The sequence below is a fragment of the Platalea leucorodia genome (assembly GCF_965183815.1).
Source record: "Platalea leucorodia genome assembly, chromosome: 9".
In the NCBI taxonomy this organism is placed as follows: Eukaryota; Metazoa; Chordata; class Aves; order Pelecaniformes; family Threskiornithidae; genus Platalea; species Platalea leucorodia.
Window position 1 is genome coordinate 40,247,498 of NC_138831.1, and position 26,381 is coordinate 40,273,878.

Consider the following 26,381-nt stretch of genomic DNA (forward strand, 5'->3'; position numbering starts at 1 on the left):
AGTATGGACGGGTTGGAACTGAAAGGTCATGAAGACTTTCTTGTGCCTGAGGAGGTTTGAGTGATGTTCTCCTGGACTCTGCAGGCTGTGGTGCCAGGAGGTCACCATGGCTACACCAGATTTCCATTAAGACGTTTTCTCCTGGTGCTATGTAGAGAAAGGAAACATGAAAGAAAATAATGAAAGCACTTTGAGTAGGCAGGTACGTTACTAGTATGTGTTCTTGTGCCAAAAAAGCTCACAGCTTGAGGTGCTTGATACTGAAGGAGGACTGCTGTCTTCACCTGGGAACTTAGAGATGAGCACGCTCATGTTATAAGAAAAAACTGTGCCCTTTCAGGGAGAGTGGGGTGTGCAAGGGCACCCATGGCATGGTATGCTTTGGACTCTCCAGCACCTAAACCCAGCCCTAACTGGCTTGTCAAGTGTTGCCGTATGGCTACTGAACACCTTGTGGTTGCCACTTGTTCCCTACGTCCTCTTTCTGTGCATCCCATTAGCGTGACCAAAATCCTAAAATATTACCGAAAAACGTAGTTCAACTGGGAGGAAGTTCCCTTAACCTAATTTTAATTCCATTCAGAAGAGAGTAGTAACAGATGGACAAGAACAACAACGTTGGGGTGTCTGTTGAGACCTCTACAGTAAATTACTCATGAAATCAAGGCCACAAAGCTGTATTGGAACTACTTTACTCAGTAAACCTTTTAATTTTTTTTTTGTTGTTATTAAAACAATGTAAAAGGGAAGAGTATTCTCTTTATAACAAATTTTAAGTTTCCTCTGATATTTGCATATAAATCCAAACTGAACAAAATCAAGGTTATTATTACTAAGGGCCCACCCTAACTCGGGTGAAAAAAAAAAGCTGAATTATGTCTCTTACTGTTTTAATATATATGTTTTAATATATATGTATATATTTAGACCTTCATCTTAAGTAAGCTATGTGGAATGAAATAATCCATTCTTTTAAACTGACATTAGTATGATTGCTCTGGGTTACTGGAAGCTAAAAAAATGGACTTAAAATCTACATTTAAACTACTGAGAGAGAATTTGGTGTGCTTTTAAAGCTGACATTGGCCTGTACAAGTGGATGAGTAACTAATTTCAGATTCTTCATCAAAGAGCTAGAAAAAGGGGTTTTTTTATAATAGTGTATTTACATGCATCTGATCTTGCTGGTGCTTAAGAAAGACATGTACCTTTTACATAACTTACCTGAGCTGAGTCTAAAGCTGAATGAAGACTATACTGATAACCAGGAATTAATCTCTTTGCAGTGAGCTGTCCGAAATTAAGGATTCGTAGATCGAGCAAAACAATGGCACTTATTCTAGACAGAAATCTATTTTTAAAAAGTTGATCCCATGTAAGTAAGTTTGAAAGTCCAGTTGCAACATGTGCTGAAGCTGCATAATAATGGTGAAAGTAATACGCCTTGAAATGCAGTTAATCCATGTTTACCCTTGCAGTCTCTACAACCAGGAAATATTAAAACCTGACTCAATACCTTTGAGGGCGTGATACAAGCTTGAAAATATAATTCAAAAGTAAGCTTTACTGTCCTTCATTAATGCATGCTAATGTGACCTTGCTGCATAATAGCATGTGAGGAAGGCTTTCACTAGTTTCTTTCAACTACTTTAAACATCACCTTTGAAAATGCATTTGAATTGGCTGTTCTCTGTGCCGCATAATATCCAGTGAACTAGGGTCTCTCTTGCTTGCATAGGCTGATATTTACTGGTGTTCAGATAAGGCTGTTAGTACATGGGGAAAAGTTGCTAGACATGTGTTTGTATTAATAAATAATTCTTAAATACTGGTCTTTCTCTGTTTTGGATCATTTTCTCCCCAGGAGATAGAGGTCCCATCAGGCTGTTGCATATGTCCCCATCTTTGCCACGTGTGTACGCCTCACAGAGACGGCAGGTTTCCGTAACGATGTTCCCCATGTCACTTTAATCAGTCACTTTAATCAGTGTTATCTTGCTGTCTTGTTTCCACGCTCCAGCCAAAACGCCGTGAAAATATGAAGCACTGAAAGAGACAGTTTATAGGACGGGGTAAAATTTTCTTTGGTTAAGCCACTCCCTTTTCCTTGTCACCTGCTTTATTCTGCCCTGCTACTCTACCGCCCACTAAATTTCTTTGAAATAGATCTACATTCAGTATTTGGGTCAGTGTTCTCTCTTAGTTTGTAGAAATTAACACAACATATTAAAAATTCCTTCATCCCTTTGAAGCTTGTGTATTGCTTAATGAACCCAAAATCCCCTCTTTACTGATTTTTGTAGGACAGAACTGTTTAGTGAGCAGAGTCTAGTCTCTCTTACCATCTTAGTCCTTTAGAAATTATGCAATATATTTTCTCTTAAATACCTAATGCTGATAGCCACCCTTCCAAATCTGCTTACCTAACAAGGCAACTATTTTCTGTTTATGGTATTTTATGCAAAATTACCAGAATTAGACAGTAATTCAAAGTTAAACTAATGGAAAAGCAAATGTAATTCGATAAGGCGATATAGGGAAAGGAACAGAAAAAGGCAGATTGGTTGGAATAAGTTTACTCATAAGCAGAGAGGCTGATAAATATGAAAAAAACATAAAGAAGCACTTAATGCAATGGGAGAGTCAGGAGAACAGCCTTGGACTGGAAGATGTTTTGGGTGTCTTTCCTTGTGAGTCAAATCATTTCTGTTTAGAAGTGTGCGTATGTGGTGGAAAACAGGCAGGAGGAAGGAAGGGATAATTTCATTATCCCTTTGAAAAGAATTTCAGTACACGTATAGTACATTCAAGCAGTTTCTTTTTTGTGGTAATGGTTATTTAGCTTCAGTTTCCACTTTCTAAAGTGCTCAAAGCCTACATTAAACAACATCTTTGTTCCTTAATGCTTTGAAATGCTTTAGGAATGCCTGAGCTGAGGTACAAAATCTATTTCACAGTGATGTTTTGGTTGGGAAAGGGATTTTTCTGAGTGTTGTTTCTCTTATTTTCTCTGATGGAAATAATTATGGTGGTATAGAAAGGATGTGATTCCTGGTGTGGATTTTCAGTATCTTACACTGATTATGAGTAGAAGCTTTGTTCATTCCAAATAAGGAATTTCAGGTTTAAAACTGGGAAAAAAAAAAAATCTTTTAGGCTTTGAAGTCATTCTTCAGGCTCTGAATGTCTTCATAACCTACTTTTCTTCTGCCTGCAATTGGAAATAAAATATATAAATAAAATCTAGTTTTTCTTATAGTGCTGAAATTTGAGACTAGATCATCTGTTTTTAGTTTTGGTTACACATTAAAGCTAATGGTAAAAATCAGGGATGACTTAAATTGCCAATAAAGATTACCTAAGAAGTTTTTATTGATGTCCTGAACATGAGCTGCCCATGTCCGGAGCTAACATTAAGGCTCTCCAGCGCAGGTATTCCTAACCCGCACAGTCCCCCTGGACTGCAGGGACAGTGTTTAATGTAAGACATGTTTACACAATATCTTTAAATGCGCATCATCAAGGCAGGGGAGATCAAACCAAACATTCGCTTTAAGTAAAAGGAAATTGTACTCCTAGTATTTCTCCTTGGCCCATTTCTTTTTAGCTGCAGACAGAATAAAAACTGCTGTGCTTTCCTGGGGAACGCGAGGAGAGAGATCAGTATTTGGTAGGGCAGGACACTCCGTGGAATCTGATCCTGTGAGCGCTTGCAATTCAAATTAAACACTTCTTCCATGCCTGAAATACACTGTCATGTACATACCCTTAGCTCTTTACAGATCACAGAATTGATAGATTTATTGAAGTAATCTGTATTAATCTGTCATCCAGATCTTGTTCGATTCAGAAGAGGAGATAGTCGTTGGCATAAAGCGTCACGGTTACTCTGGCAACAGCATCAAAATAGAAACACACAGATGGACAATGTACTAGCTGGGTTTTTTAAATACCAATTCTGCACGGAATATGAATTATTAGCTGTGTCATGGTGTGCCATTATCTTTCAATGTTTAAGCACGTTAAATTGTTAGACACACTTTTGCAACTTGGCAAATCTACAAGATGCATAAGCCTGTTCTGGTGCTGATATAAAGACGAGTTGCAGATTGTCACTGGAGGGGAAAAAAAGCTTGCCTGTTATCATCAGACTCTCTGTATTGATCAAAACACTACTTATTTACAGGTAGGTAAATGTTACTCAGATTTTTACAGCAACAGAACAGCTTACTGAAAATTTGCCATGATGCAGTGGGAAATGTTCCCTGTAGATATTTTACATGGCTTTGTCCTCAAGTTCACACAGAGGGAAAACCACGTGTGGAGGAAACCTCCTTCCTCACGTAGTAACTAAAACCCACTTAGTTTGCGAGCAGCTCAAGCGAGTGGGTTACCCACTTAAGGCTTTGACGTACTAACGCTGGACTGCAGCTCAACGCTCATCCTCGTGCCTTTCTCCCTTTCCCCTTGCGCCTCCACCGCCTCGCTCGTGGCCACGTCCCCTGCTTTCCCCAATGTCCTTATCCTCGCCTCTTCCCCTCCGCTGCGACGCTGGCCCCGAGGCAGGCCCGGGCCCTGCGGCAAGGGGCTGGAGGGGACGGCACAACCAGTGCTGGAAAGCCTCCAGAGACAGATGTTGCACAACTTCCTTAGCTGGTAAATCACAGAGCTGTTTCAGCTCGTCTCCTTCCTGCAAATCATTGCTGGCTCTTACATCTGCTGCATCACAGCCCTTTTAATGCTTTTGAAGCCTGGAAGACGGCTCTGAAATGCTGCTTTTTTTTTTTTTTTTTAAGTGCAAACAATGCAAATTCCCTCAACCTTTTGTTATAGTTCAAGTTTTGCTGTTTCTTGTACTTGTTGCTCTCGCTTCAGAGCCACTGCTATCCTCATCGCACCCCTCTCCCGTGGCTTTGTGCGTGGGCTTGATCATCCAGGAAGACGGAGCGAGATGAAACACTCAGATTTGTCCCGGGAGACGTCGGGCAAAACGGACCGTTTCCTTCATTGGTAATGGCTGTGAAGGGTCCGGGGCAGCGTTAAGTACCTCAAACCCGCACATCTGGGGGCTGCCAGGTGGGAAGCCCGACCAGCTGACAGCTGCTGACCGCCCAGAAAACCACAGGCAAAAAGAAATACGGGGGGCAAGGGGCCGCTGTCAGCAGGAACACGCGTGGGCCCGCCCGGCTCTCCCCGCCACCGACCCCTCCACACCCGCCCCGTCGGGAAGCAGCCCCGGGGACACCCGGCCGCTCCCCGCCTCGGCCCGGCCGTGCGGGCCCGGCAGCGGGAGCGGGGACCGGGCGGCGGGACGGGGTCTTCGCCCCCCCGGCGCCGCCCCGCGGGAGCGCCGCCCTGCCGCCGGGGGCCGGGCGTCCCGGGGGCGGAGGGGGGCCCGCGGCGCCCCGGGGGCCGCGCCGGCGGCAGCGGCAGCAGCAGCCGCCCCCATCGGCCGCGGCGGACGGAAGAGGAAGTGGCGCCTCGCCGGCAGCCGGCGGCGGTGAGAGGCTCGGTGGCGGCCGCGGGGAGCCCGACCCCAGGCGAGGCCCTTCCCCGAGCAGGTGGCGGCGGGCGCTGAGGACGATGAGGGCCGCCGGGCTGCTGTGGGCCGCGCTGTGGGGCCTGCTGCTCCCGCCGGTAAGGGGCTGCGCTGCCCTCGCCGCGGGAGGCGCCGGGGCCCGGCGGCCGGGCCGGGCCGGGCCGGGCCGCGCCGCTTGCGGCGGCCCGGGCGAGTGCGGGGTGGCGGCGGGGCCGCGGGTGGCGGCGGGGCCGGCCGGGCCGCCCGTCCCTCCCGCTCCGCTGCCGGCCGAGGGGCTCCCCCTGTCCGCCTTATCCCCCTGGAGCCGTTCCCTGGAGGGCCCCGACCACGGCCCGCGTAGCGCTGGGCCGCTCCGGCCGGACCGGTGTGTGCCCCCGCCTCCCAGCGCCCCAGGGGCGGTTTGGCTCCGAGGTGTGTCCCGGGGCCGTTTCGGGCCTCCCGGGCCTGCCTCGGGCAAGGCCCCTCGGTTGCCCCCCACCTCCCCGGAGCCCCGGGCCTCTCCCCTGTGCCCGGGCCCCGGTGACGCCTTGGTGGGTTTGGATGGCAGATCTGCCGGGCCCAGGTAAACGCCGATCTTGTTTCGAGAGGTATTTAAATTGGGGTGCTGGGAAAGGGGGGAGCCCGTGGTGTGTGTGTGCGGCCTGGCTTTTGGCTTGTTCATCTGAAGTGCCGCTTTGGTTCCCGTGTGGGACATCTTTGCAGCTCCTCTCTGCACGCAGGTGTATATGGCTATGGAAATCTGGCAGGTTGCTTTCTGCCTAATGCAGTAGCGAAATGGGGAAGCCAGAAACCTCTGTAATCTGCTTAAGCAGTATGAAGGGTATATCTGCATTAAATGCTGCTCCATTAAGTTGTTGTTGGGGTTTTTTTGTTTGTTTGCTTGCTTGTTTTTAATGTGATTTTTGCCTTCTTTTGGTAAGGCAGGATGCAGAGCACTTCCCTGCGTGGGAAGTCACCACTGGATATGCTCAACAGTAGGCGCGCAGCGCAGTTTGTTAGTGCCTTGAGAATGCCTTTGGGCGAAGTAGCTTGTGTCTGTCTAGGAGGTGCTCCCTCGCTGTTTGTAAATCCTGCATAGCTGTCATTAGTTGTGTTGGGGTTTTCTGAAGAGCAGCTTTGCTCCTTAACCCCATGGTTTGCTGCTGCTGACAAGGGAAGGGGCTTCTACTGCCCTCCTGTAAGACTCCAGGCCCCATGTCCTGCCTCCTTCTTTGCTCTACAAATGCATTTGTAGCAGGGGTGAGCATTAGACGAGGTCATTCAGCCTCAAGAACAGTATCCCGAGACTGACAGCCTGGGGACTTGGCGCTCGGGAAGGTCCTAGGTGTTTGGGGAAGGGCCACTGCTGCTCTCTGAGCATGGGCACTGGTTACCCTGGGTCAAAATGCCCGGAGGGAGGGAAGGAGGGACAGTTTGTGTGTGTCACAGGGCTACTGGCAGAACTACAAAATGATGCTTGTTCTGTTCATGGCTACTTTTTTTCCTACCTTTTTAGGTTTTTGTGAAGTTTATGTACTTGCTACGTACAAAATACCTTCTCCCTGTTCTGTACCTTTGAGTTTCTTATATGTCTTATCTAGATGCTAACTGTGACGGATATTGTAAATGTAAGCATGGTTTGGTCTCTTGTGTTCACTGGTTCATATAACTTCCAGTATTCTAGGTGGTGGGGTTACTGGTGCACTCCAAAGCTCAGCAGTCAGCCCAAGCTCATATCCCTGCACTGACAGGCACATGTTAGGAAATACGAGGATAAAGAGACAATATGAGATGTCTTCTTCTCTATCAAAGATAAGGAATTATACAAGAAAAATTTAAAGGTGGTAGAGGAAGGAAATATGGTGAGGGAACCACCTGTCAAAAATAGGAAGAAATTTGTCTGAAGGTGAGGGGCCATTGGGAATTGTCTGAACCTGAAGTGAAAGGGGATGATCCTGCCCCTTTAGGTAAGGACGGTCTCTCCTGTCACGCCTCTGCTCCACGTGGGATCGTTTTTATGCTGGAGCAAGTCAGCCTATGGAAGCAGGTTAATCTTTTCAGGAGCAGTTTTGTGGACACACTCTTTGTCTTCCACTTAAGTAACAAGATAGAAAATGTGCTCAGTAAGAAATTTTTACTTTGTGTGTATGCTGAGAGTAAGATTTGTCTTGTACTATTCAGTGGCACAGCTGACTGCAAGGCCGCGTACCCAAACTAGTGGCCTTTGTCTGTTGCGAAAGAAGGATACTGAAGCAGTTAGAAAATAATGAAAGTTCAGCTGGATGCAACAGGATTTCAGGGGGGATGTTCCAAGTGAGGCATAGCATGTAGCATCTCTCTTCATTTTTAACTTCTAAATGCTGTCTTCAGAGCTCGGCAATGACTACGGGAGGGTAAACGTCATGCTCTGGTCCTCCCTCCCCCCACCTTGTGAGCAAGAATTGTGTTCCCCAATTTGTCCCCGGAGAAGGGAAGCTTGCCAAACAAAACATGCGTATCAAATAAGCAAGCAATCACTCCTTCTAGGTAGACTTATGCTTGTGTAGCATTAACACTTGATTTCCGGGAAGCCAGAAAACAGGTATTATTCTACTTCATGAAGCAGAAAGAGCTTTTAATGGATGGAAACATCTGGGGTTTGCACCTGTTGGAAGTCATTATTGCTTTTAATTTGCCATTAGCTTATACTTTTAGGTGAGTGCACTTAAGAGGGAAGCTTGATAATTTTTGTGCGGATCATAAATCATGAAACAACTTATTTCAGCTGACAGCTGAAGAACTGTTATATGTTAAACAGTTAATGTGCTCCAGCCCTTTGATACTGTTCTCCCAGCAAATGTTCATGCGCTATGGCCAATATAAAGGATTCCTCTGAAGAAGGCCTTTTTGCTATTCAAACCAGGCAGACACAAACCTCTGAAACAATATCATCAGATGTTTTTCTTTTCTCTCCAGTTCTCACTTGCTGCAGAATACTGATACGCTAGCCTGAGGAGAAATGCCTCTATAGCGCTGTTAATGATTAGCATTGTACATCTGACAAATATTTGGGCTTTCCCCCCTTACTCATGCCTACTTCTAGCTTAATATCTCAGTGTTCTTTCGGACAAACCTGGAATTTACAAGAGGATTTAATTTTTTTTTTCGTCTATTGGTACCTCCTGATATTGAGTTCAGTTTCTCTCTCAAGCAAAACAGTCGAAATGAGATCATCTCCCAGTTTTCTTAAGGTGACACTTCTTTGAGATACAAATGACGCTTATTTGTTTTCACTACTTCACATAGATACCTGACCTTTATTAGTATATTAATGCTTGGGGAGAAGTATCTATCCCTAAAATTATCAGAAGTTTTAAAATTCATATCTATTAGTAAATAGCTGACATCATATTACATGAGGGACTCTGAGAGTAATCTTAAGAGACACCAGTATTTCCTTGACTAGACAAATTCTTCTTAAAGTACACTAGTTGATCTCTTTGTGTTTACAGTTATTTGGTAAAAAATATTCTAGGAATTGCCATATAATACCTTTATTAGTAGGGGAAATTCTAGAGTCTGCAAGGAGAGAAAAGACTTCAATCCACTTTTCCATGTACTGTTTTAATTGCTTTCTGTGTAAAATTTTACACTTTTTGGAAAGTACAGGGTACAGAATCTGAAATCATTTGCCTGGGTTGCTTGATGGTATTCTACTTGGTGACATGAACTGTACATGTAACAAATACATTGTATTTAAAATGAGGATAAACAGTTTTATGCAGTGACTTGATTTTTACTATTTTTCCATCCTGCTTTCAAGCTACCCATCTCATTAAATCAGTCATTATATAAAATAATTATTTGAATAAATTCCTTTTCTCCAAACAGCTCTTTCTAACAGCTTTTTATAAGAATTATCTGTACACTGATAGTCTGAACTTTGTTTAATTCAGAACACCCTGGTTTATTGCAGGTAACTGCAGATGAGGGGATCCTGCACGCTTCTGGAAATGGTGTGCCTCCAGTAGCAAAGGATTACTGCATAATTTACAATTCTAATTGGGTATCTCTTCCAAAGAGCCTGGACAATGCTGTAAGTAGCTTATGATCATACTCCCTAAAACTAGAATGTAATATGAATTTGGATCAGCTATAACTGGGCTTCAAAATTTTGCGTTAAATAGGTGCTATGTTGAATACTTACCTTTTTGGGTTGTGTGGTGTCCCCCACCAAAAAAAACATTTCAATGTAAAACAGTAAAAATCATTTGTCTGCCCCAGACATCTTTGCTATGCTACTTTGGCCACTGGGATGTCTTGACTAACTAAAGAAAACTGACAATAATTTAAAAACAATTGTCAATGTGGAATTGAACTTTGAAATAAGGATAGAATTTTTTTTCTTTTTTAAGTTCTTTTGTAATAAGTATCTTATCAGGCTCACCAACTGTTTTTGAACAAGTATTATAATTCAGAACTCTGATTATGTTGTATTTGTCAGTGCTTTTTTGGCTTGTGAAACCTAGAAATATCACAGAGTGTACACTGGATTGCCCAGAACTACAAGCAGTGATTTTTCTATATAACCAGTTTCTTATGTTTAAATTACAGCAACGACTGCTGTGAAATCGCTGTTTAGAAACAGCTAGATATTTCAGCTATACGCTGCTCTAAATGTCCCTCAGTATTGCAGGCTGCAGCAACTGCTGCTCTGATTTTATGTTCCTGAATTAATGATTCCTTTCTGTTAAGCCTCTTTCTGGCAACCCTCAAATTAGGGAGCATAGTAATGTCTTCTAGATTAGTTCGCATTATCAAATTCCCTTCTTTCAACCCGTTCCTCTTCTCCCCCTTCTCTTTGCAGACTTTCAGGACTCTGGAAAACCTGACTTCTACGGTACTGTGCAATTCTTCTGAAGTTCCTTCTGGCTTAATGAAGGACAAAGCAGTTGTAGTGATGAGAGGAAACTGCACTTTTTTGGAGAAAGCAAGAATTGCACAAAGTTCGGGTGCTAAAATGCTGTTGATTGCCAGTAAACCTAGGCTGGTAAGTTACAACATATAGTTTTCTTCTGTAGTGAAATAGTGTCTTATCTGTTTGGTCCGATGCAGTGTTGTGCAGGGTTAGCTGAGAGAAACCCCAAAGCAGAGGACGCTGGCAATGTGTGGGATTCCAGCATGAGTCATTAACCTTCCCCACAGAGCCCTGTGCTGGCACAGCTGCTGTTCCTGAGACCAAGAGGGTTGTTCCGAGTTAGTTCTGTGCAGCGCTGTGTTATATCGTGTAAAAGTATCTGCAGCTGAATTGTATTTTTAATCTGTTCCTTGTATCTTTAATCATGTTTCTGAGTGCAAATGCCTGTCTTTATCGTTCCCTAATTTTAGTGTACTCTGAACTCGCTGTAATCTTGGCTGATACTTTGTTTTAGACACGTGTGAAAAAAATAAGCTAGGAAAATTTAATCCAAAATTGGAAATAAAAAGAGGCGTTTTGAGATACCATTACAGATACTTCTGTTGTTTTTTTTGTTCTCTATTACAGCTGCAACATGTATGAACGAATATTTGCAATTTATGGATTTGTGTGATTATCATGAAAACTTAATCCTGTTTTAAAAGTGTAGAGAATAAAAACAATGTTTTGATTATCCCCTGTAATACTATAAAAGCATGAGAACTTTATGAATCCAGATGTGTTGGTAGTGTCACCTATTTTGATTTAAGCACATCTGTCTTCACTAACGTTTTGCAAAAGGTGCTGAATGAGCTTTTTTTTTTTCTTCCTACAAATACACTGAAATTTAAAGGATAATCTGCTTTAAGGGATCTAACTTGCTTTGCAATTATGCTCAACATACTTAGCACTGACACTTTCTCTTTTAGTCTCCTCTTTCAGATAACAAGACTGATTTTGAAGATGTGACTCTTCCAGTTGCTCTTATAAGATATAATGACATAGTAGATATGCAGTTGGTAAGTAATATAACTTCAGCATGTTATGGTTTGTATAAACTTAAATTTTTGAACAAATAAACAAAATAATTTCAGGTCAGATGTGCATGTCTACCTGATTTGAATGTGCATAGATACTGCTTTCAGTTTCACAGAAGAGGATGGATATTAAGTCGTGGAAGTGCTAGTCTTCCTAATTCGGGTCAATTTGAGAGAATGATTAATTAGAACACTAAGAATGGGAAACGTAATACCTAACTGGAGGGAGGGTAATCTTAGAAGTCTTCCTGCTAAACGAGATAAGCAGCCTTCCAGTAGACTTGCATACAGTTGCAGATGCCTGACATACGTCAAGAGCTATGGCCTGAGAGGGCTGCTCCTTTAGCGCAGAAGCTAGAACAGCTGAGCTTGTATCTGCCGGTATCATATCTTTCAGGCAAGCAGTACCTTATCAGGCTGGATCTTGAGGAAGGTGTGAGGGTTCTTTTTGTCTTTGCTAGATGATGAGCTCTCTTTATATAGCATGACAGCATCTGTTACAGAGCAGTTAGGCAGTATAGATTGAGTTTCTGCTCATGAGTTCATGGTGAGATGCCAAGCGTGTGTCATTAAAATGTGGCAGTTGTGGTATCTCCTACACATTATAGGCAGGGGAGTTTGTTTTGGGGCTATCTGGAGTGTTTTCCTTGACATGTAATATTAGGATACAGAATATTGCAGAGGGTTTTAAAGAAAACAGTATCTTTTCTTCGGTGTGGCTTTTTCTGTTGTTATTTTGTTGTTTTGTTTTTTATTTATTGTTAAATAGCTTTGCTAGGCAGGAATTGCACTGCCCATGTTTTTCTGTGAATAGCAGAGGCTAGCACTAACCTGTGTAGTCTTAGCTGCTTGGATTGAATTTGCAAGCTCACTTCACCATTTCTGCTCTTAATCTTCAGAGCTGCCATGGGAGGTTGTCTTAGGTAAGTATGCAAACTGAAACCATGCCTAGATGTATAGGACTTTGGTTGTTTTCTGTCTGTTCCCATTAAAGATTGGTTCTTGCCGAGCACTGACATGACTGAAGGAAGGTTTGTGATGACTGTCTTCAGTCTGCCATAGTCTTGATGAATACTGTGTTTTGGTTCGGGTTGTCCTCTGTCTCGAAATTTGTTCCTTCAAGTAAGACAAGTGTTGTTTGCTTAGTTGAGTGGTGTTCAGATATGCCCTACTAACATGAAGGGGAACTAGGGCAAGGGTAGAGCCCTAATTTGTTCTGAATCTTCTCTGCACCACTTTATTACCCAGTGCTGCTTGGGGTGGTATCGTGTAGAATCGCTTCTGTGTGGCTATAGTAATTCACCAGAGTAACTTTGCTAGTAGGTTAGTGTGCCAGATGATGTCTCATCCTGCTGTTGAATCGAAGAATTGGGTTTGTCTTATAATGAGACTGCCTTCATAAAAGTAGTGAGCAACACAGCCTAGACTATAGGTGATCCTTTCCTAGTTCTGATGTGTTTTGCCAAAGCCTTCTGCCATGTCACTGGCAGCTGTTGTTTTGAATGATATGTGCTGCTTAGAAGCTGGCAGCCATTGTACTCTTCCTACTACAGTTGTATCTCTGTTTTAACTCTTTTCAAGGCTTCCAACTGTCTCCTTTTATTTAGAAGAGAGACAGCACCAGTCTGAGGGTAGCTAGTTTGCATAAGCATTCTTTCTACTTTTTCTTAGAAGATTTCATCTGTTAGCTTTCACCATTCGAGTCAGGTATACTATGAGTCTTGGTAGCAATAGCAGAATGTTACAAACCTTCTAGTAAGTGGACAGCTCTCTTGCAGAGTTGTTATCTGATGTGATGTATTTGATTCTAGTGCTCCCTGTGGTGGAAGTTGAGACTTTGCAAGTTTTTAGTGAAGAGCAGAACAATAGGAACAAAAGGAAACAATCACTCTAGGTTCTAATGTGAATTATACTTTATAAGATTTCTGGAACTTAAAGGAAAAACTGGATTAAGACATGTTGGAATTTAATGCTAAAAATGTATAAGCCTTTGGATTTCTTAGGGTTTTTTGGTGCTTTTTTTTTTTGTCTGTGGTTTGGTTTGTTTGGAGTTTTGTTTTATTTTTACATACAGGATTCTGTGATTTGAATAGGGTTTCTTTGCCTTTATCTGATGTTATGTTCCACTTCATACAACTGCAATGTTTCACTAGAATTTAATTTTCTTTCTTGTTTTCTGAACTTCCATAACTTCAGGCAAAGGAATGATTCTGACTTCTTTAGCCTGCAGTAAGGTTAATATCTGTAATTAGATAATTCAGATGCTGAAATGAATCAACCTTCTTCACATATGGCCAGCATATTCCACTACACTACTCAGCTTCCCATTCAGTCTCTCCACTGCCAGTTTCATCTTCCTGTAGCCAAACCTGCCTGGCATGTTCGTCTCCTCTCCTGCTCTTATCCCACATGCAGGCTGTTAACAAATCTGGTTTTCTGCTGTCTTTTGAAGTCTCATTTCACTGCAGGATTGCTTTAGATGCCTTAACTTACTTTGACTACAACAGCAAACCTTTCTTCCCTACCACCTTCCATTTCCTGTCAAATTATCCTTTGTTTCTTAAATCTCTCCTTTCATTCAAATGGAAGCATCTTGGTTTTGCTTTCAAGATTTTTGTAGAATTCCGTATCAGTTATGTCTCCATGTTCCCTCCTATCTTCTTCAGTGTCCTTCAGCTGATTGTTTTTTTACTTTGGTCTTAATTTTTTTAAGTAGCATGAAACTGCTTTCTTTTCTTTTGAATCCATCTCAAATCACTGTCGTGTAAAGCTGTTATTAAGTAACTTTCTGCCACCTTGAGTTTTCACTGTGTCCTGTCTGAAGCATCGTGCGCCTATCTGAACTGTGAGTTTTGTGGTTTCGAGAGCTAGAGGTAGATCTCTGCTTATATCTCACTGGAGCTGTGAGTTTGTATTTCAAGTTCATTGACTCAGATATGCTCTCCTGCAGAGCAGAAGTCTTTGATAGTACTTGGTATATTTGGGGGATGAAAAGCTTTTGGGCTAGAGGCACAACTTCTCAGAAGCGTTGAAAGAATGCAAAGAAGTACCATTTTGCCTGTGGTATCCATATGTTTCCACAGCAGTAGTAATAGGGTTGTTTTCAAACCTGACCATCCTGAAAGGTAGCATAGAAAGCATTTGTTCTTTACAGTGACCAAGGCAAATATATGGGATGTCTTCTGCAGTAAGTTGAAAACTTACTCTCAGGATTGTGTAGGTTAAGAGCAGGAAATCATGACATGCATCTTGTTGGAAAATAAACCATATAATTTCTTTGTCGTCCTTATGGACCAACTTGTATGGTGTTTGTTTGTTTGGTTTTTTTTTTTTAGACACTTGGAAATGAAGTTAACGTGACTCTGTATTCACCACCTTTGCCAGAGTTTGATTGCAGTATGGTTGTCATCTTCCTAATTGCTGTTTTTACGGTGGCACTAGGAGGCTACTGGAGCGGAGTAGCAGAACTGTAAGTTTGTTAAACTGCTTAAATTATGTGAACTACAAATTTGTGAAAACTGTGACTATGATCAGTGAGAAATTATGTTCTTTTAGGTTGGTAGTTAAAAAGTTAGAAGATCTAGGTGCAATTAGGTGCTTTGCCATGAAACGCTTGAGGACTGCAACCTTTGAAAAAATCACCGTAGGTCTTTGAGAAACCTTGAGCAGTAGATTGTAAAAGTCCCTGAGGGATAATGCAGCTCTTGGGAGGAGGAATGAGTTAACATTTGGACAAATTACGAAATACTCTGTAACTAGCATTGTAATACTCCAATATCCATGATAGAAAGTAGGTATTTTAGTGACACCTTTAAATCCAGTGATCCAAGAGGTGCTTATGTAGCTGTATATGGTGTCTGCATTAGCAGGGATCTGTACAACTGCTTCATCCCAGCTGGCTGTGCAGCACCCTCTGGCATGTCTCTGCACCACACTCCTGTCACTGGGAGCACTGGGGAATGCAGTTTGGTTGTGTCGCGGTGGCTCCAGACAGTTAAAGTCCAACCAGGCTTATCTGCTTAGCTTTGTGTGTTACCTGGTGGAGCAACAGAGCCGGGGCAATAGCAGCTCCAGCGCTAGGCAGGGGCAAGCAGGCAGCAGCGGTTCCTGTGCAGGGAAGGGGAGGGAGTGGAAGTGTACAATGTGGCAAATGCAGGGAGAGGAGAGGCAGGAAGGGTTTCTGCACTGTGCTTGGGGCGGATGCGGCTTTGTTCAGTGAAGTGAAGCGCACTCAATGCACAGAACTGTTTTTAGTCTGGGGTTAAGCTGGATGTAGCGGTCCTTCAGAGCATGGTATTATTCTGCAGTAGTTCTTGGATGTCTGCGTACGTTGGATGGACCAGTGTGGGTTACTACCTAGGGCTTCCCATTCTCAGTGCTGTTCTCCTGCTTTGTTCCCCGGAACAACAGGGAGTGGATTGTATGTGATAACAACAGCTTCCTTTTTCCCACTAGTTATGCAAATCTAGTGATTTTTAAAGAGATTAAAGAAGCAGAAGGAGTGGGGGGGGTGTTTCTTTTCTTTTAAAGGTTGGATCTGCTTATGCCTCTTTTTTTACCCTGCAGTGCTATAGGGTGTGGCTGCAGTGAATGCTAAAATAATAAAATGTGATGCTGTCTCCTATATTGAAAAATACCTGGATGTAATTATATTAAACTTGTTAAAGCGCACTTTCATAAATCTAGGGTGAGCTTTTTTTAAAAAGCTGCTTATTCAAAGCATGTCCTCTGAGAAGGTGATTCATCTAACAAAGCATCTTACTCCTGTGCATTTTTCTCTTTTGAAGCTAGCTGTTTCAGTGCTGAATTTAGCATTTTGTAGGTAGGTCCTGGGATTTGTCAGGAACATGCTGTCTGGTGGGCAAGTTGCACTAGCGTCTGTACTAAAGAGTAGTAGGGCTATCTGCTCAAAGAACAAACGCAACAATTTAAGTCTCCTTATTTTGCATGGTGAGGTATAAATATGGAGTATGTATGCACAGAAACCTTACTCCCAGTGAAAATCCCCAATTAACACCCCCTCTCTTTCATTTACTCTGTAATTATGAGGTGTAAGGCTAAAAGAACTAGTACTTAGCTAGCTTCGTTCTGCTGACATGAATGGGTTTTGCAGACGCTTAATGTCTATAGTTGATGTTTTAAAACAGTGTGTAACACCCATGATTTTGATTTATCATAGGCATATTTATCAGATTGACTGCATTTAGCCCAAGAAATATTGTAGTCAGAGGTGATGCGCTAATAGAGTTGAGTGCATGCATCCTGAAAAGGAGTTTCAGTATCAGACTAGTTTTCCTCACGTGGACCAGGGTTAGGGTACTCCTTAAAGTTGGCAATCGCCACATGATTGGAAAAGAGGGCAGTTAATCTTTTCCTTGTGATCTATGCTAGGTTTGAAGTGCATATTGCCAGTAAAAGATGGAGAGAAACTCAAACACTAAGCATACCATTTTTCTGTCATTTTAAAGTCCAATATTGGTATGAAGGATTAGACTGAAATGCTGTCAGCTAAAGGCTTTATAACCAACAATTCTGGTCCAGGTAAAATGCTTTCATATTCTGTCATCTGAGGTAAATGTGTTTGTCATTTTCTTAAAACAGTGAGAATTTGAAAGCAATAGCGAGTCCTGGGGAGAGAGAAACAAGACGGAAGAAGGAAGAAAATGTTACTTTCACCCCTGTAACAGTTATCTTGTTTGTTGTCATCTGTTGTGTCATGCTGGTCTTACTTTATTTCTTCTACAAATGGCTAGGTAAGAACCAATGGATAATCTCATTTGATTTATTTTTCTGCATGATCTTATCAGGTGTCTAATTCTGAAAAGCTAGATTTCTAAACTAAAATTAATGTAATTATTTTAACTGTTCTCTCCATGTATGAGTTGAGGGTTGAAAAGATATAGTTGCTACTTAAAAAAGAGAGAAACTTTCTTCTACTCTCTTATGAAGGCTGCCTTGACAGTGCTTGTTCCGAATGAAGTAACGTGGAGGAGACATGACTAGCGACTAGTAAAAAAAGTATATGATATGTGTCGATATTCTTGGGAGGTTGGCAATGATAACTTCGTAGTGTTTAGAGTGAAAGCGTTTGTTAGGTATTGCTACATTGACATTGAGTTTGTGGTTGCAGTGCCTTAATTAGTGTCAGGCGAAATGGCATTACCATAATGGAATAAGCTCAGGCATGCTAGCAAAAAGCTAAGTTCTTGAATTATGCAATTCCAGTAAAATGTAGTTTCCAAGCTGCTGGTTGATTTTTTTTTTTTTTTCTTTAATTCTGCCCTCAAATCATGCAACCATAAAATGTACACTGTTTTAAATTACACTTTTTAGTACAAACAATGTAACTTTCATTCTGAAAGCTTCCTAAATTCACTCTTTCCTAGAATTTGTTACCAGTTAACCTCCTGCCTCTGCAAAAGAAACTTCACCATCCTGATTTTGTTTAGCTTTTGTTATCTTGGCTATGGGTAATGCTAGCTTTACTAAACTTGTCCCACTAAAGACTGATGAACCTTTTAATGTGATCAAAAGGTTTAGGTTAAAAATGTCCCCTGTTTACTCTGAGCTGTTTCAGGTGACATTTAGGAAGAAGTGAAGAAAGAGGCTCCTTAAAGGAGACAGGGAGAGGAGTAACAAATTAGTTAGGGGGAGGAAGAAATGTGAATGGTTAAAAGAGAATATTTAACAGCTTTTTGCTAGGAAGCCTTAGGTCTGTGCACTTTGGAGCAGACATATATGAAATTTCTTGGAGGTAAAGAAGCTGTTACCAGGGTATGACATGCTGTCCCAGGATAAAAACAAATAATCTGTATTTAATGAAAAACAAGCAACCAACACCCCCATTCCCCTTTGATATGTCACTACTGTAGTGTGTGAATGAGAGTCCTAATATCAGTACTTGGAGTTAAGATCAATTCTGTAACTGAAGTACTAGGGAGAGAGTGTTTCCAGCACAAGGCCAGTTGTAAAGCTGAGCTCTATGATGGAGTTCTCTGTATATCTTTTTGTAAGTATTCAGGCATTATTAATTCTGCATTGTTGTCTCAAAATTTGAGATTCCTTAAACAGCTGGTTTCTTACTGACTTCAGAGGAACCTGTTGTGCAAAACTTCTTGTTTTGCCTCTTGGAGGCTTAACGGGTCATAACGGCGCACAATCTTGGTTACAACTAAAAAATCTGCTTGTCTTACCTCTTTTTTCAGTAATCTCCTTGTAGGTATCAGAATTGCTTTCTAGCTAGACCTTCACTACCAAAAAAACACCAAACCACAACTAGCAAACAACTGGTTTTGTTTGTCCACATTTCAGAGTGCTTACCATAAGTTAAATACACAATATACTATAAGTTGTTAGAAGATGGAATATTGAGTTTTTTCCTAACTAGGTGATGCCTAGATACATAGAAATTTGTGGAAGGGATGGGGTGTTTACTATCTTAAAATGCCACCTAAATCATTAGTCAGATCTTGGAGATGCTGAAATTTTTATGCATAAGCCGGCAGTGATTAAAAGGAAAATTTGCAGGGAGGCGTATTATCACAAATTGAGAAATCTGGTAGTTGTAAAATAGCACTTTGGTTTTAGCCGTAATTAAATAAAAGTATGTGAAAGCAGTAACAGATGACATATTTCTTCTTACAGAAAAGGGAGGGGGAAAAAAAAAAAAAAGGTTTTCAATTAAAATTGTCAAAAGTCAAGTCTTTGCTTGATGAGAACTCTTGTCATGGCAGAGACACTTAGAATTCAGCTCTTTCTGTAATCAGCTGGCTATAGTCTCCAGTGACTGTATCGAGCAGTGCTATAACTGTTAACCGTTTATATCAAATGTACATCGTTGTGTTTGATTCCTGCTTGCTATTTTTTTTTATTGTATTTTGTCACTGATTCCCATCTTCCATTCTTTTTCTTTAGTGTATGTTATAATATCAGTCTTCTGCTTGGCATCTGCAATGAGTCTATACAACTGTCTTGCAGCATTAATAGGAGAAATACCATTTGGGCAGTGCAGGTATTGTACACCTTTCAACTATTATAAATGTAAGGTTTCTTTTTGTATTTTCTGGTCACTACTCAGGATAGTGTGAAAATATGAGAACAGTGTGACAAATTTTCCTGTATGGTTTAGTGTGCAGGATTGTTACAAAAGAAAATTACAAGCTCCTTTAATAGATATTAAAGGTACCCATAGCATGATCAACAGTTAAAACAGTGTTGTGGGATATTTGCTGCATTACCCGTATTTGAAAGCATTGCTATAATCAAATTTGAAAGGCTCTGCTTGGCTATCTGAGCTGTTTTACAAAATACTGATTGCCTGTAGCATGTGCTCACTTTAACTCTGTAAGGAGGGATCCTGCATGTACTTTGTTTTCTTGGCAATGGGAATGCTAAATAGTTTCCAGTTCTTGGTGGACTGTTTTGAGCAAGTACAATTGCCTCTATAGGCAATAGAGGGTTTTTTCCCTCATGTTAATCTGTACTGTGCCTGTTTCAATTTTTTTTTTTTTTTTTTTTCTTGCAAAGGCAAGACATTGCTCATGTCCTCTGTGTTAGAAGTTAGTGGTTACAGTCCTAACTCAGGTAGTAGGTTATCAGTATACAGATAGCCTCTTACTACTCTTGAGTTACGTGTCCTGCAGGTATTGGTGAGTTTGGGAATGTCCCTGTTTTCCTCCCCTGTATTTTCCCTTGAAATGTTTAATGCAACAAATGGTTCTTTTCCCCAAAAGAACAATGCTTATAAGTTTGGAAGCCTAAGACTATGTTTGCCTGTTACTTAGTACAGGATATTAGTGCCAGGTGATCCAGTAGCACATCAAAGGTAGAGATCAGGTAGAAAAGATGCCAGGTTTTGCGTAAGCTGCAAGACAGGCATTACTTCTGTCAGTTAATATCAGTTCAAGAACTGTCCCAGAAAATTGAGTAGGCAGTGGAAACATATTGGTTCACAATTTTGCAATACATAGTTATTCCATTTTTAATCTTGTATTACGTGTTCTAAAATTGATTTTTCCCCACCACCACCCCTTTCTGGAATGATGACGTGACTATCCTTCACTGACATAGTTCTGGTGGCGTAATTGTTACATGACAGAAATGGAGTCATTCAGTTCATCTGCTTGCTGCCTTCCCTGGATGTGTTTGCTAAAATGAGGACTGTGTGTCAAAGCCCAACTTGGTTCACTGTCTGTGGGCATGTTTTTAATGCAGCCCAGAGAAGCACTGGCGCTGCCGTTGCAAGAATAATGCCACCTGAGTCCGGACAGAACAAACGGGCAAAGGAGAAGCTCTCGGGATGAGAACACCTTGTCAGCTTAAGGACCCATGGTAGCACAGGCATGTGTTTTGGCTGTTGCAGGCTTTCATTTTTAATTTAATTATTTTCTTTTAGGATTGCATGTTGCAACAAAAACATTGAAGTGAGGCTTATTTTTCTTGCTGTATTCTGCATAGCAGCAGCTGTTGTCTGGGCAGTGTTCCGAAATGAAGATAGGTAAGTGATGCATTCTGACTTAAGAGTAATATGAATAATTGTCATTAATGAACTTCCCATCGCATAACTAATCCTGGAGCATAGCATCCTTCTAAACTCCAGTGCCGTTTTCAAAAAAGTCATGAAAGTATTTATGAAGCTTAACAAGCATGGGAATAATAGAGAACAAAGCTATATAAATGAACTGTGCGGTAGTTTGGAGTTACAAAAAATTATGAAGATGAGGAAGAACTAGCTTGAGTGATAATGATTGCCACAGAGGAAAAAAGTGCAAAAATAGCATAGGGACCATAAGACCTATGCTTCCTATGGTCCAGTGGAAGCATAGGACCACAAACACACAAATATTACAGTAAAATCCTAAGTAGCATCTTGAGCCAGATGTGAAGTAGGGCTTCCAATCAAGCGAGCAATCGTACAAGTGAACACCAAGGCCTTGTTATGGCCTCTTTTCAACTCATTTTCTCTGTAGTACGCTGATAAAGAGCAGTTACCTATTTATGATCAGAGGCTAATGTAAGTTGACAATCTTGAAACTAGTATTTTTCTGGATTTGGTAGTAATACTTCCTAAAAACTAATTTCTTGCTTTCCAATCCATTTTGCGATCTTGCTATTTCCAGCAAAATCTAAAATCATTATTGCACTTAGATTCCAGCAGTAGTTTGAACAATGTGTAAAAATGTGTTCTTATTTTTAGGTGGGCTTGGATTTTGCAAGATATTTTGGGAGTTGCTTTCTGCCTAAACTTTATTAAAACACTGAAAATGCCCAACTTTAAGGTATTGTAAGTTGCTTACCTTAAGAAAGTATTCTAATGCTATGAATCTGTAAGTTTAGTGTCAGGAAGTAGGTTTTCAACACTCAAGAAACATATATTAAAAAAAAAAATCTTTACCATTTTTACTGATTGAGAGAAATTTTAACATTTTTTAACATGGTGGTACAGTAATGGTACCAATATCTTAACTATACAGTCCTTGGAAACGTATGGTAATATCTTCTTCTTTGTTTTTTGCCAGTCCTGTGTGATACTTCTAGGCCTTCTTCTTCTATACGATGTATTTTTTGTCTTCATAACACCATTTATCACAAAGGTATGTTTGTGAATGTATCTTTAAAATAAAACCAAAAATGTTGTCGGGTCATTGGGGCAATATTTTTGTCAATCAGATTACTGTTTTCAGTAATCTTGATGCAGAAATGCTGACTTTGTTTTTCTCCATTTAAGACAGCAGTGGCCTAAACTTTCATCTTGTAGGGGCCGTAGAGTGTACTGTTTGTGTAGGTGCCATAAATTTTATTAAATGACTAAGTTTTCAACGTGGCCAAAAGTAAGCTGTTCTCAATTGCGTGACAGTGTGATGATGAGAAATTACTGTCCTCCAGTTTTTTTCCTTCTTTTGCTTTCAGCACATGTATATTGGAACATGCTCTAGTTCTTTCTGCAGTGCTCGTTTGCAGTGTGGTATGAACTGTAGGCAAGTGTACCGTCTTTTATTTTTAGACGGAAAGCTCATGGCAGAAAAAGCTGACATGTTTTTATCTAAACTTCCAGCTACATCTAGTGGGTTGTTTGTTGTTTTTTAAACCAAGGCTGGACTGCATGTTTTTAATGCAAAAAAAATACTGTATAATACTGTATGATACTAGTGCATTTCTTTTGATACTCAGGATGTTTCCAATCGTGAATTGTAAGATGAGGTACAAGCCGTTTTTGTAAATGTAGTATGAATGTTTTGGTATATTAAACCACTAACTTTTGAAAAATAACCTTAATTTCAGAATGGGGCAAGTATAATGGTTGAAGTTGCAGCTGGTCCTTTTGGAAACAGTGAAAAGGTATGAATAGTTGTTTTAATATGTGCAACATACAAATACTGACATTTCGTAGCTAATTCATAGTGTGCTTTTCGGCATAACTTTCTCACAAAATATAGCCAGCTTCTGCTATTTTCTTTTAAGTATTAAATACCTGTTGACTTGGGTTTGATCCTAGAATGATGGAAACTTGGTGGAAGTCCCTACTGAACGCTCAGCTCCCCATGAGAAAGTAAGGATTGTATTTCAGATACTGGATTTTTAAATTATTCCCTCTGAAAAGACTATTCTTTTGGGGAAAACCTGACTGTCCAAATTCTCTTCAGGGCCTGGATATCATTGATCAATACTCTATAGTTAGGTTAATAATCCAGACTTCTTGTTCTCATTATATGGTTAAATGTTGTTTTAACTTTTTTTTGTGCGTGCGTATTATTTGTAAATCTGAAATTCCAGCTTACCTGTTGCCTTAAGCTTTATCCACTCTCTATGTTGGTTTCTGGTTTTTACTTTAGGTTCTACCTATTTTGAAGTTCTGCATTAACAATTAATTAATTACATTAAAACTGTTTATTAATTTAAGCAAACAAACAAACAAAAATCCAAAACACCAGGATGCTTTAGATTAGATTTATGTGGGCTTCTAAAATACTGTTTTACAGTTACCTGTGGTTATTAGAGTGCCTAGACTTGAATACTCTGCATCGACACTGTGTGACATGCCATTTTCGTTGTTGGGTTTTGGAGACATTATTGTCCCAGGTGAGCACATGTTTTTGGCAATTATAACTTATGATTAAATATTTTGGTTTTGATTCTCAACTGACTTATATTAGAGTTTGTTCTACAAAGTAGTGACTGAATCAAATGCAACAGTTTGCCTTGATCTGTCAGTGCAGAATACAACAAAAGCCACAATGTAAGAAAGCTTAGTATGTTACAGAACACTTAAATAGTGAAGGGTTTTTGCTTTTCTATTGCACTGTGTTGTGTAAATACAAGTCCCATGGATAAATCCAGTTGTCAGTATTAATTAAATCTCATTGAAATCTCACAGAAAGCTAGTATTCTGTGACTTCATAGTATTTTTGTATCCTAGGCTACCTAATTGGAGGTGAGGTAACGGAAAATGTATTATCAAACTTTTCCATCTTTCTCAGAAGAGCTGAATTTTGCCACAGTTGGAGTCTTCAGCAAATTACTTAAGTCAGGCACAAAGTACCATCTCATGAGCAGCGTGCTTTCCCTTTTCCTGTGATTTGTACTGAGGCAAAACTGCTGATTGTTAAGAGCAAGCATTAAAATCCGATTGAAGAAAAGTATTAAAACTACATTGTTACTTTTCTGTATTAGTGCCTTCAAAACTGAAAATACCACAATTTAATTAGCTTGCTTAAAAAAACAAAACCTTTTAATACCAAGCTCACTTGGCTCATATTTGCATTATGGTTTTGATTTTCAAGACTTACCGTAGGATTTCTTAACTGGTTCTTGGCTTCCCAGAAATAAATGGGAAGAAGATAACATACAGTAATGGGAAGTCTTACTATAAATTCTTTTTATGCTGCGTGGGTTTGGAAGATTGGGGAGAAAAAAAATCATGGCTAAATATTTCTTTTTTTTTTTTTTTTTTTTTTTTGTCAAGGGCTTCTGGTTGCCTATTGTAGAAGATTTGATGTTCAAACAGGTTCATCTTCTGTATACTACATTTCCTGTACAATAGGTAAATCGTGATATTTCAGCAGTGTTAATCTTCATGCTAGCTTTTTTTTAAATGGCAGACCTAGATAGTTTTCTTTGGGTAAAGGGTCAATGTTGTCAAGAATCTTTTTATAATCTTTTTTTTTTAATGTGCCTGCCCATCTTTAAGGTGAGCATTCTTTGTGGTAGTCAGTTGCTTTGAGAAAGCTTGCAAATACAGAGCAACCTATCGTCCCTCTTTTCTTCAATTATATTGACAAGGAAGATATTACTTTAATAATTCTGGCTTACTAAATGAGTGACTTAATTTAAAAATTCACCTCTTCTTGATTGTGTATGTATAAATATCTTTTTATAGCTTATGCTGTTGGTATGGTGCTGACTTTCATTGTTTTGGCATTAATGAAGATGGGACAACCTGCCCTACTCTATCTTGTACCGTGTACACTCATTACTAGCTCGCTTGTTGCTTGGAGGCGCAAAGAGATGAAGAAGTTTTGGAAAGGAAGCAGTTACCAGGTAGGCTGGATGCCTTGAGTATTTTGTTGTTGTTAATTCCTTTGAGTATGTGCTTCTCAAAGTACTTGGTAATATATATAGAATCATAGAATTGTTCAGATCGCAAAAGACCTGTACGATCATCAAGTCCAACTGTTAGCCTAGCACTGCCCAGTCCACCACTAAACCATGTTCCTAAGCACCACATCTACCCATCTTTGAAATACCTCCAGGGATGGGGACTCAACCACTTCCCTGGGCAGCCTCTTCCAATGCTTGACAATCTTTTCGGTGAAGAAATTTCTCCTAATATCCAAGCTAAACCTCCCCTGGCGCAACTTGAGGCCATTTGCTTGTGTCCTATCACTTGTTACTTGGGAGAAGAGACCGACCCCCACCTCACTACGACCTCCTTTCAGGTAGTTGTAGAGAGCGATAAGGTCTCCCCTCAGCCTTCTCTTCTCTAGGCTAAACAACCCCAGCTCCCTCAGCCGCTCCTCATAAGACTTGTGCTCTAGACCCTTCACCAGCTTCGTTGCCCTCCTCTGGACACGCTCCAGCACCTCGATGTCCTTCTTGTAGTGAGGGGCCCAAAACTGAACACAGTACTCAAGGTGCAGCCTCACCAATGCCGAGTACAGGGGCACTGTCACCTCCCTGGTCCTGCTGGCCACACTATTCCTGACACAAGCCAGGATGCTATTGGCCTTCTTGGCCACCTGGGCACACTGCTGGCTCATATGCAGCTGGCTCACTCGCAATGCAATTCTTGCTAGTCTCAATGTTGGTTATCTTCTGGAATGAATAAGGAAGAATAGTCTTTACTCTTAGAAAATTTTAGTCTAGTAGTTGACACGACAGAAAAAAGCTTAAGGGAGATGAAATAGCTGGTTCAGTACTCATGGGGCAAAAAGTAATTTGTTCTGTTTTATTTTCTTTGAAATGTTTTTTCATGTTTTAACATTCCTCAGCTATCATCTTGATGTGGTATAACATGAGTCACTGAACTAAGCATGCAGATTCCAATTTGCACTAGTCCTGTATTAAAGGACAGCTCAGAAAAGTTGGTGATCAACTAGAATTTTAGAAACTCTCTGTGCGTCACTGGTGTCCTGCGTCGTCAGGATTACATGGAGCATTCAGCAACAAAATAGCTGGCTGGTTATGTACCTACGTTCTGTCGCAGCACACGCTGTGTACACGCTGCCGTGGGGATTCTGCATTTCCCCGTTGGTTATCTCTAACCCTACCCGGGAACTGCAGTCCTTAAAATCCCACCAGCTGTCTGCCTCTGCCTCTTGACATGTGCATGTTCCCCCTGGTTTGACTTCATGTAGTAACCGAATGTGCCAGTAGCCCTTGTGAGCTGGCATTT

General features: G+C 40.9%; 1 protein-coding gene across 6 annotated transcripts in view; it reads left to right on the forward strand.

Annotated features, from left to right (window-relative positions):
• Window positions 1–5,464: 5,464 nt before the first annotated feature.
• The window catches only part of SPPL2A (signal peptide peptidase like 2A), a 29,878-nt gene continuing 8,961 nt past the window's right edge, over window positions 5,465–26,381 (forward strand). For 2 of the 6 annotated variants that reach the window (XM_082322195.1, XM_082322194.1), the window contains exons 1-15: window positions 5,465–5,637; window positions 9,474–9,593; window positions 10,365–10,547; window positions 11,384–11,473; window positions 14,827–14,960; window positions 17,093–17,244; window positions 19,406–19,502; window positions 20,886–20,987; window positions 21,687–21,768; window positions 22,009–22,083; window positions 22,772–22,828; window positions 22,986–23,039; window positions 23,470–23,569; window positions 24,453–24,530; window positions 24,867–25,027. In XM_082322195.1, coding sequence (XP_082178321.1) covers window positions 5,584–5,637; window positions 9,474–9,593; window positions 10,365–10,547; window positions 11,384–11,473; window positions 14,827–14,960; window positions 17,093–17,244; window positions 19,406–19,502; window positions 20,886–20,987; window positions 21,687–21,768; window positions 22,009–22,083; window positions 22,772–22,828; window positions 22,986–23,039; window positions 23,470–23,569; window positions 24,453–24,530; window positions 24,867–25,027 — 1,539 coding nt within the window. In that variant the 5' untranslated portion in view covers window positions 5,465–5,583. Of the gene's footprint in view, window positions 5,638–5,758; window positions 6,127–8,700; window positions 8,749–9,473; window positions 9,594–10,364; window positions 10,548–11,383; window positions 11,474–14,826; window positions 14,961–17,092; window positions 17,245–19,405; window positions 19,503–20,885; window positions 20,988–21,686; window positions 21,769–22,008; window positions 22,084–22,771; window positions 22,829–22,985; window positions 23,040–23,469; window positions 23,570–24,452; window positions 24,531–24,866; window positions 25,028–26,381 lie in introns of those variants that run through there. The other 4 variants (XM_082322198.1, XM_082322197.1, XM_082322193.1 and 1 more) reach the window with 4 other exon arrangements.